This window comes from Trachypithecus francoisi, unplaced genomic scaffold (assembly GCF_009764315.1).
Source record: "Trachypithecus francoisi isolate TF-2019V2 unplaced genomic scaffold, Tfra_2.0 Lachesis_group5, whole genome shotgun sequence".
NCBI lineage: Eukaryota > Metazoa > Chordata > Mammalia > Primates > Cercopithecidae > Trachypithecus > Trachypithecus francoisi.
Window position 1 is genome coordinate 43,567,718 of NW_022681470.1, and position 10,960 is coordinate 43,578,677.

The window sequence follows — 10,960 nt, forward strand, 5'->3', positions numbered from 1 at the left end:
TAGAAGAGAAAGAGCTTAAATAAAGAGAGAGAAGACTGAGTAGTAGTACTCTGAGAAATGTAGAGAAAGACCAGGAGAGTATCAAACCATGAAGCCAAGGTGGGGGCAGGGATACATTCAGTAAAGAGACTATAGCTATTTGTGTTGAATGCTACTGGGAAGCCAAATAAAAAACAGATTAGGAGAATGGCTGGATTTAATCAAGTTGTGCCAATTCAGCACAGTAGAGGGAGAGTATACAGAGTGGAAGGGAGTGATTAGAATGATGGACGATAAAATCTGAGCTAGATGCATATGGAAGTAAATGGAAAGATAAAAGAGGTAATAAATAGTGAAGTGATGAGGTTGGTAGATCAGTAGGCTCAGTGAGACTGAGAGTTAGATGTTAGAGTGTAAGCACTAAAATAGGTGAGCTGGAAGATGCTTGGAATCAAGATTTTGGAAGTGGTACTGTAATTAATCATAATGATATCAAGATATGTATGATTTGGGAAAATGTGGTGGAGGAAGGCATCCTTGGAATGGAGAAGGCCAAAGAGGAGAGGCCAGGGAAGATGCTAAATATGTGGTCCATGTAGTTATTGAAATTGCCAAGATGTCAAGGATAGAGGTACAACAAAAGCCTATGAGCTTTTGTATCAATGATTTGCCCAACTTTGTATAATTTACTCCTCTTTGAACTTCTTTATTTTGTGCCTCCTTCATAATATTTGTCTTATTCTTTGTCTTACTGTGTATTTTCTTCTTCTTCTTCTAGACTAGGCAATGAAAATAAGCTTGTTTGCCATCTTCTATAAAGATACACAAACTAGACATTTTCCAACACAATGTCACAGTGAATAAGAGATTATGAGATTTAAATAGTGACTCTAGGAAGCCTCTATGTAACTGAGGACAAAACTATTTCATGAAGCGTCAGCCCTAGTTTTGAATAGGTAGGAGAACACAAGATAATGGTTTAAGAATAATGCTTCAGAGAAATCATATGTCATATGACAAAGATATATAGAAACAATCAAAGTTTATTTTCAGAAAAGATCTGTCAATTTTTAAATAGTACAAAAATAAACAGACATTTGTTTCCAGACTTATCTTTTACATAAGTTAAATACACATTTGTCTGAGACACTGAAACATTCACATACACAACCCAAATTCCCAGGTTTGGTCAGCAGATCAATATTAATAACAAATCAAGTTTAAAAAAAAATCAGTGAACAGTGTTTCATACAAGCATATTGACTATTTCTTTCTTAACCTTAAACCTTCTAAACATAAAATTGTAAAGAAGATTCTCCTGAGTTATTTATCTTTAATGATATTTATTTCATTTTCTCCCTCTTCCTAAAAGACAAATTTTTTCAATCATTTATGTAAATACTAACATTATCTATAATCAGTGTTTGATTTAAAAATATTAAAACCCACAGTGCTTGACCCAGAATATTTTCTCAATAAATTGTGGCTGAACAAATTAATGAACATCCACAGATGCCTCAAAACATTTTAAAAGGTCAGTCTTATGGCACCTTCAGGCTAATGGGACAATATTCTTTGTGGGCTAGCACATAGGCCTATCCTAAGGACAAACATTCAACCTTAAATATCTCAATACACCAATCAGATTTCTAAAAATTTATTCACAAATTTTAATACAATCATTTCTTTGGATTGTTTACATGATAATTCAGAGAGGTAACCCCAAAGAAAATATACTGATTGTGACATAACGAAAAAAAAATCAATGATTGTAGGCTTAAACACAGTTTATAACACTAGTGTCCTAATAAGACATAAATAATAATCTTCAATAAATTAAGTAATATACAGTACCATTAAATGTCAGTAACAATGAGATGTGGAAAAGAAGTATTATCATCATTACTATTATTGCTGAAAACTACTTAGATATTGTTTGGTTTGGTTTTTAAATAAGAAAGGGCATTAATTAGAATGGGAATGTAACATTTTTCCAGTCACAAACCCTGTACAGTTCTCTCTGAGGCACTAACCTCTTTGCAGGCATCTTGATTACAGATAGCTAAAATTAGCTATAAATAAAATTCTCTGCTTTTCACTTAAAATAAGTGTTTACTATTTTTAAAAGGGTCCTTTTGTCTTTCTTTTAATCTTCTTAAGAGGAGCGAAATACAGTCCTCATCTGAGGTTTCCCTGAAAACTTGCAAAAGTTCAGGTAAGAAAATACAGGCAGAGTCCAAAGAAAGTGAACTCTGATCTTAAAACCAGTGAAGCAAAAGAGGAGAAATAAAGTAATGAGAAGACAGTGTCTCTTGGCAAAATGGCTAAAAGAAGAAAAGAAAAGGAACAGCATGCAGGCAGCCAGGCTTGATTCCAATGCACCTACTGAACTGGCCTCAAGACTGAGAAAAAATTAATGTGTGAAGTGAATTTAAGCATTTTGAAGAGGTATTTTATGAGGTCATTGCTACCTTTTGCAATGTGATATGGACTGCTAAATGAAACTGTGCAACAGAAAATCTGAGAAACATATCATTATCCAAGCACAACTTGGTACTTTATTAACCTCACAGCAAAATCTGAGTACCAGGCCTGCAGTATACAAGGATAAGAAAAAGTTTCCTTCAAAAATTTAAACCTAAAGTTGAACTATAATTTGGTTTTCTTCTTTGTTATTGCTTATTTTAAAGGTAGACTCTTTGGCTGCTACAGATTTTACATGTTACCAGCCATATAAACAAATTCTGGAATATCTCAACAAATATTCCTATTTTAAGATAACACTGCAGTGGCTCCACCACCTTAACACATTTGGCATTTTGATTTAAAAGGAAGTTGTAACAGTCACATTAAAAAGATTTACACTCTTGGTGAAAAAGGAATATCACTTATACAATATTTTAACAAGCAATTCTAGTATAATTTCTACTGATTTTACAGATTTAAATCCAAGACAGCTTCTTTTTGGTATATGTACAAATTTAATAACATTAAGTGAAGAAATAAAACAAGCCTTTACAGGTGATTCTACCCTATGAATTTAGAAATTTCAAATTATTGTTTCATTACTGATTTTAAAAAGGCGACATGAAATTACTGGTAATGTCTAATTTAAACATTCATTTAGTAATGCACTGGTACCTGTTTTTGTTAGTTTGATGACAGAAAAATGTCGAAAAGTACTTTAAAATTTCAGGCATTAGCTGCTTCTAATGCATCATAGAAGATGCATTGGAAACATCGACAGTGTAAAAACTTTCAGCATTTTGCCATCTTGTGACAGCGTTTAAGTATTCAAACATCTTTACTTTTGTTCTTATAATATAAGTTGAAATTCAAGTAAAAAGGCATCAAAACTCATTTCTCTCTGGTTTATAAAAGAGAATGAAAACTGTTTTCCAAACTTAACAACAACAGCAAAATCTTTAGAGTAGTGACATAAAAGTCTTCACAAGTATGACTCCTTTCTCCGCAACAGGAGTACTGACTTCTGTTACAGAAGATGTTAAGTAACATAAGGAGTTTAATATAAATATTATTAAATAATTAAATTAATAGACATGGTTCATATAAATAAATAAATATGATCATTAGACTTCTACAGTTCAGTCGAACGTTCTTTTAGTAGTACTGTGGGATTGATATCATCTAGTCTGGAGCGGGAAGAACTTGCATTGATGGTGACTGTTTTGATGAGCTCTGGATCTGGAACACTGAATGAAGTAAAGGGACAGCCCTTCACGTTATTGCAGATGAGAGACTGAATTGAGGCAGTGTTGATGATTTGAAAACCCACTTCTCCACCAAAAGTGCTTGGCTTCCAGTAGGCAGGAGAACATATAACATTACCCATAAGTCCTTTCAAGGAGAACGGTGCTCCAACTTCTACCATGGTCTCACCAAAGATGGCATCTGGACGGGGCTTTTCTACCAGAAGGGCAGGATACAGCTCCACAGCATCGATGTCACCGTAGAGTGCTTCCAACTCTGCAGACATTTCCTTTTCTCCTGTTAAGGTGATAAAGACAGAGATATAACCAATGTCAAACTTCACAAAATAAAACACAGTTTGATTCTTTTGCTCAATTGGCTGCCAACTTCTCTGTTTCCATTTGACCCCTGATTCTTTTAAGAAGTTTAGGGGCCAGGCATGGTGGCTCACACCTGTAATCCCAGCACTGGGAGGCCGAGGCGGGCGGATCACTAGGTCAGGAGTTTGAGACCAGCCTGGCTAACACAGTGAAACCCCGTCTATAATAAAAATACAAAAAAATCATTCAGGCATGCGGCGTGCACCTATAGTCCCAGCTATTCGGGAGGCTGAGGCAAGAAAATTGCTTGAACCCAGGAGGCGGAGGTTACAGTTAGCCGAGATGGCACCACTGCACTACAGCCTGGGTGACAGAGCACGGCTCCATCTCAAAAACAACAACAACAACAACAACAACAACAGAAAACAAAAAAACAAACAAACAAAAAAACGAAGAAGTTTAGAAACTGTTTCTTACCTGTAAGTTCTTCAAATGATTCATAGGGCTTCAGCATAAAGCGTTTGCGGTACTCATTAAAAGACTGGTATTTCATCTGCCTGCTCTGGTCAATGGAAGCCTGTGATACTTTTTGTACTGCGGGTGGAACATTCCTACCACCAGCAACCTGTGGAAAGTAAAATTAGTTGTAAAACAAGAATTTTAGGCATATTTGCTGTTTGTATTCAGCTTGCCTTAGGTATAAATCAGGTAAGACTGAAACTCCCAGCTGAGACAATTTTTATTTGCTGGAAAGATGCTTACATACATTTCAATAGGAGCTCTGCTTAAAATTCATTGGGACACCAGTCCAGAACAAATTTGCCTTTTTAAATTTCAAAAATGAAACTAGTATTCAAGCCTAAAATATTTATTCCTGTAAGATTATAGATACTTTTTGAAAATATCTGTTTTTAAGGTAGGGGTACAATTTGCTATCTGTTTGACAACTGTAGACTAAAAATTTAGACTTTTCAAACAAAGTTAGGCTTCTTATATCAATAAAATAATTTTATTAGCAATGTAACTAACTACTCTTTTAGTAAGTTTAAGAAAAATAATTTCTGTGGCAGAAATTCTAAAGTTACTGACTAGTCCTTTGTTTTGGTTTTCAATAATAATGCTTACCCTGCCAGCAATTTGCTTGGTGAATGATTCAACAAACTGGGCAATTCCATGTTCCAGTAATATAGAGTTGTTGTAGATAAACTGTTGATAGTTGTATTTCTGGTCATGAATTTGAAAGGTGTCAGGCAGAAGGGGATGCCAGTGATAGAGGGTATTAAACTCAGCAGCAATACGATTTTGGTACTGGAATTGTTTGTTGAAAAGTAGTTCTGGGTCAAATTTCAGTTTGAAGTGATAGCCACTCAAGTGCTGTACATAATCTTCAATCACAATCTTAATAGTCTCTCCTATTTGCATAAAATAAAGAATAAAAACATTTATTTTTCTGATCACAAGCTTTCAAGCAATTGGAATGCAATTTTTAAAATTTGCTATTCCTTCATTTCTGTTTTCTTCCTTGTCAATATCAAAAGATAGCTATATGATCAGTCATGCTTACATATTTAATGAATATAGAGTGTGTAAGTTTTCTTTTACCACATCTTGTCAGTTACTCAAAACATAACAAAGGTAACACATTAGTTTTCCCTGGGGAAGACGGTTTTATATAAATCATTTTCTTGTTTACCTATCAGTATTAGCCTGCTTGTCTGGAACAACTGCTCATCACCCCATTCCGGATGCTCCTGTTTAAGCACATCGCACACTCTGTTGTGTTCCCGCAGCCAGATTGTGGCATACATCATCAGACCAGGCACCAGACCAAAGACCTCCTGCCCCACAGCAAACCGCAGATGCTCAGGGACTTGAGGAGGGTAGATCATCTCTGCCTGAGTGTCTTTGACTGTGGGAGGATACATCTCTCCATCAATTATCTAAAAAATAACAGTAATAAATAAACATTAGTTAAAAAGTTAAGGAACACATTTTTAGGGATTTTAAAATATGGGTGTAAGCGATAAGTAATAACTAAGTCTTAATAGTCAAAGTAAGCATACCTGATATTTCATTTTTCCATCCTTGAAAAGGCGCAGTTTGTGCTGTCTATCCAGAGTTTCACCATAAATATGATTTAAGTCCACCTATAAAATGATGAAAAAACTTAATTTGTTGCTGTTGAAGTTTTTCTTAGAGTGTCTATCATATAATTAATCATTAAATAATTTGATGATTTAGCTTTCTTTAACATTTTTAAATAAAATAGACATTTTTTTGTAGCCACAAATTGCTAAATTAATTTGTTTATCCACCAAAGCTACAAACTGATATGTCTTTGTGTTTAATGGACTTAACATACTATAAGGAGCTTATATCATATATATTACATACTTCACTATGATGATATGGTAATTCTAAAAAAGTGTAAAAATGTATTACTTATAAAAAATTCTTATGAATAACTTGAAGCTATGCTATTGAAATCCAAAAGAGAATAATGAGGCAGAAACCTCACCTTACAATATTGAAAGCAGCATAATCAGGGTACAATGTGTTTTTGAGGACATAACATTTTGCAGTACTAACATTTTAAACTAAAAAATACAAGGGTCAAATTACGAATAATAATACCCGTACATATGTATGTGTGTGAATGTTTCTATATGTGTGTGCATGTCTGTGTGTGTGTATAATTTTACTAGACCAGAGAAGTAAATGGAAAATTCCCTTAAGAATTTTATAGATAAGACTTTTTTTAAAAAAAGTGGGTACGGCCGGGCGCGGTGGCTCAAGCCTGTAATCCCAGCACTTTGGGAGGCCGAGACGGGCGGATCACGAGGTCAGGAGATCGAGACCATCCTGGCTAACACGGTGAAACCCCGTCTCTACTAAAAATACAAAAACTAGCCGGGCGAGGTGGCGGGCGCCTGTAGTCCCAGCTACTCGGGAGGCTGAGGCAGGAGAATGGCGTAAACCCGGGAGGCGGAGCTTGCAGTGAGCTGAGATCCAGCCACTGCACTCCAGTCTGGGCGACAGAGCGAGACTCCTCCTCAAAAAAAAAAAAAAAAAAAAAAGTGGGTAAGTTATTTGGATCTATCTATCTGTATATCTCCTTTAATGTTAGCCCTTGACTATGATTTGGTATAATTTTACGAACTCTAGGATATTAACTCTATCTTACCCCATGGCCCAGCCCTTTGGTGAAAGCTGGCCCTCGCTTATGATCTGTCTTGAAAAACTGATGCGTGAAGTGCTGGGCAAAGAATGCGAACATCATGTTTGTGCCCTGGGGATCAGGGATGAACTTTCTTCTTAGAAGGAATTTTTCCACAATCTCATTTGAATCAGGAAGCTGCTTCTTACCTGAAAAATGAGAAAGCTAAGATAAGAATCCATCTATGTATTCAAGAAAGCAGGTAGTGACTGTCAATCTACCAGGAATTCTTCATTTATAAGAGAATTACAATTGTGAATAGGATCGTAATATAAACAACAGTTCTAAGATATGGGGGAACAACTTCTTACTGAATGATTTTATCTATTTTAATTAGAATTATTTAATTTCTAATGAAATAATTTGAAAATATTAAGACATTATACCAAGATGCTCATTTGCTTTTACAGAATAGTTTACATAGACTCATACTTTAAAAAATACCCATAGATATCCATGATAGAAGTAAAAACTGCTTTTGTTAATAAATAAATGGTAGTCTAAGGTCAAAATTTTTTGGGCAGCAAATGCAGCCTGTCTTATAGTTAATACATCTCTATGGATTCTTATTCGTCACCTTTCACACCCAAGGGAGTCGGGCAGTCATCAGGCACAGGAGGAAGGGCTCTGGTATAATAGGAGAGGTTAGAGAAGGCTTCCCAGCTTTTGTAGCCATAGTCAACATTGTAAGTTGGTGGACTGTCAATCAAATGTGATCTGGCTGAAATTTTCAAAGAAAAAAAGCTGTATTTATTCTCATTTGCTAAGTAAATCAACCATCATTTTTAATGTAAAATGTGGAAAGTGGCACTAGATGTTGAATTTAACTCCAAAAATAAAAAAAAAAAAACTATTTTAAAACAACTACACTTTAAAATCTAATGGCCATTTGAAATGCATCTTTAATAAAATACATATACTCTGCACATTATAATCTGGCAATATTGATTTTTCAGGTAGCCATCTGCTCCCTATCCAAGAGGCCTATGAAGGGGAATGGCTGAGCATGGCACCTGCTTTAGAATCATGGAAAGTTATTTTCTTGCTGATCCAAATCCAAATTTATTTTAATGGGTGCTATATGTTCAGAACAATTCTGTGACCCATGGGCATTCAATAAACAGCTGGACTGTGCTACCTCCACAAACTGACCAAATAGTAAAAGTTGGAAGACGTATACAGAGTTGTGAGTAGACTGTATAAACTGGATGGGACTAAATGTCAATAGTTTTGGCCATTAAGATGGAAGGCAAACTTAAAAGGCATCTTCAAACTCATTTTGATAAACTAGGAAATATGTTTTTAGATTAGGTTTACAGTATTATAAAGCATATTTTTCTTTGAGAAAACTAAAACCTTAGAAAGACACTTGTACTTACATGTCAACACATAACTCATAATTGCATTTCGAAGGAAGGGAATGTTATTCACAATGTTCCAAAATCCCTTGAAGTGGGTAAGTATGTAGTGCACTGTGTTTGGAGTGGGTTTCAGAAATAATTTTATTCTTGTCAGAAATTCCGCTTTAAGAAGAGGAAGAAAGGGAGGGAGAAATTAATGGGACTCATTATAAGACACAAATCTATACAATGATAACTGTATCCAGTCCCACTACTAATGAGGCAACCAAAGGACAAACTTACGTGTTGAGCAGTTTTCACCATAGAATCCTGTCCGGGTACAATCGCACTTATATTGGTCAAATCCCACACTCATACATACACCTCGGTTTTGACATGGGTAGGAACAGCAAGGATTTGCTACAATTAAAGAACAGCAAATAAATAATTCTCCAGTGTCTTAATCTTAATTTAAACATTTAATTGTTTTACTATGAATCAACTTTACAATAATAAATTCAAGAAATATATAGGTAGTCATGAAAATACAATTTTTTAACCTGACTTAGATGGATAAAACGTAGAAATACCAATTTTCTATTCTAAATAAGGATAACAGCATATTCAACTTGGTACATCATGTTACTAAGCTTTTCTTAGTTAACTCTTTAGATGTTAAAATTAGCATTTTTAGGAAGTTCAAGTAAGTAACACTTCGCTTTCCAAATTAAAATGGATCTAGTACACTAATCAACATTTAGAGAAAAATTCAAAGTAAAACAGCTTACTTACTTTTGCTTATCCTAAAACAGAATCCGGGCTTTCCTGGGGGCAGGAAAGAACTGACTAGAGTATTTAAAACAACTTCTTACACTCAATAAAAAGAGGTCCAAATAAAAACAATTCACATATATTGTTCGGATCCTATCTTACAATGACAACCTGCAAATTAGCATCATCTATCCCTATTTAGGAGGTGAGAGTGTCTCAGATCGGTTAAGTAACTGGCTCATAATGATCAGGGCTTGTGGGAAAGCTGGAATATCCACCGAGTTCTTTCGGACTCTAGCGGTCCAAGCTCTTTCCCAAGTCACGTAGCTTCTCTATTCGGAGAGAAGTTGAAGTACTGGGATAGACCCAGGAGGTCAGAGCGGAAACTCTGCCCAGGTGCGTGGAACCTGAGTCCCCGGTGCGCGGCGCCAGGTACGCCAGGTACTCACCTGCGTGGCCGAGCGCCAGGACTGCGCACAGCAGCACGGCGCGGGCGAGCATCGCGGCGGTGGGCAGGGCACGGCGCGGGCGTGGGCTTTGCTGTCTGAGGGCGTCTGGCTGTGGAGCTGAAGGAGGCGCTGCTGAGGAGTTCCTGGGCGTGCTCCTGACGCTCACTGCAAGTCGTTTGACAACTGGTCGCCAACAGAGAGAACCTTCCTTTTATTAAGCCTGAAAACCAAGCCCATGTGACGAAATGACTGTTTCTTTCCGCCCTTTCGTACCCCCCACAAAATTTTCCCTCCTCTCCCCTTAAAAAAATTGCGTAAGCCCGGGTGGGGGCAGGGTTTTTTACCCACGCAAATGAGAAAATCGGAAACCCAGGAAGCTGCCCCAATTTGGGAGCAGAGAGGGTAGTCCCCATCTCCTCTCTGATCCCTCCCTCTCCTCCCCTAGTTCCACCGCCCCAGGCGCACAGGTTTCCGCCAGATGTCTTTTCTTCCTCCCAGTCTTTGCCCGAGCGCTTCTGAGAGCCAGTCCTGGACTGATCGCCTTGGATGGGGTAACGGGGGAGGGCAGAAGGACACTTGGCTTCCTCTCCAGGAATCCGAGCGGCCCTGAGGTCCGGGGGCCCAGGGAATCCCCTCGCCCGCAGCCGCCGCTGTGTCTGGTCTGTACGTCTTTAGGGGGTCGAGGAAGTCATGTCGGGAGAGACTGGAGCGAATAAGGTTAAGAAAGGCTGAAGTGTTTTACGTTTTAGTGGCGACGCTTAATCGGCTGTATATCTGCTGTATATGCAGCACATACATACATAGCTTTTTAAAAAACTCTTATTTTGTGGAATGAAATAGCTACCCTCAGTGTACATAGCTGTAATTTATCTTTGTAGCTAAGTTGCTTTTAACAGAAGAAATACTGTTCTCCGCACCTTCACCCCCTCCTTGTTTCTTGGAAAGGGGGAGGGGGGGGAGGTAAATACTCTTCATAATACTGCTCCTAAGCAGTTACCCTGTAAATAGTTAATGTGAGCTCCATGGGTCACCGATATAAAATTTCCTGCCTTCTGATGGACAAAGGAAGAGGCAATGGCCAGAATTTGCAGGGGCGCTAAATGTCCAAAACGTCTGCCTTAAAGCATTTCTCTCCCTGATGCGTGGATTATTTTGGTTACTAGCCCTTCATAG

General features: G+C 37.2%; 1 protein-coding gene across 1 annotated transcript; it reads right to left on the reverse strand.

The window, feature by feature from the left end:
• Positions 1 to 1,046: 1,046 nt before the first annotated feature.
• On the reverse strand, positions 1,047 to 10,269 carry PTGS2 (prostaglandin-endoperoxide synthase 2). Its single transcript, XM_033196178.1, has 11 exons — positions 10,253 to 10,269; positions 9,788 to 9,970; positions 8,871 to 8,987; positions 8,607 to 8,750; positions 7,805 to 7,948; positions 7,195 to 7,376; positions 6,074 to 6,157; positions 5,704 to 5,950; positions 5,136 to 5,422; positions 4,488 to 4,635; positions 1,047 to 3,987 (listed from the first exon to the last, which is right to left on the reverse strand). Exons 2-11 carry the CDS (start codon positions 9,837 to 9,839, stop codon positions 3,578 to 3,580), a joined length of 1,815 nt encoding a protein of 604 aa, XP_033052069.1. The 5' UTR covers positions 9,840 to 9,970; positions 10,253 to 10,269; the 3' UTR covers positions 1,047 to 3,577.
• Positions 10,270 to 10,960: the final 691 nt, after the last annotated feature.

Bases quoted from the DNA above. Each gene is read 5' to 3' on its own strand.
- PTGS2 (XM_033196178.1), bottom strand. From the start codon at position 9,839: ATGCTCGCCCGCGCCGTGCTGCTGTGCGCAGTCCTGGCGCTCGGCCAC. The intron at 8,988-9,787 runs GTGAGTACCTGG...CTTTAATTGTAG, and splicing joins CCTGGCGCTCGGCCACGCAG to CAAATCCTTGCTGTTCCTAC. The intron at 3,988-4,487 runs GTAAGAAACAGT...TCACCTTAACAG, and splicing joins ATCATTTGAAGAACTTACAG to GAGAAAAGGAAATGTCTGCA.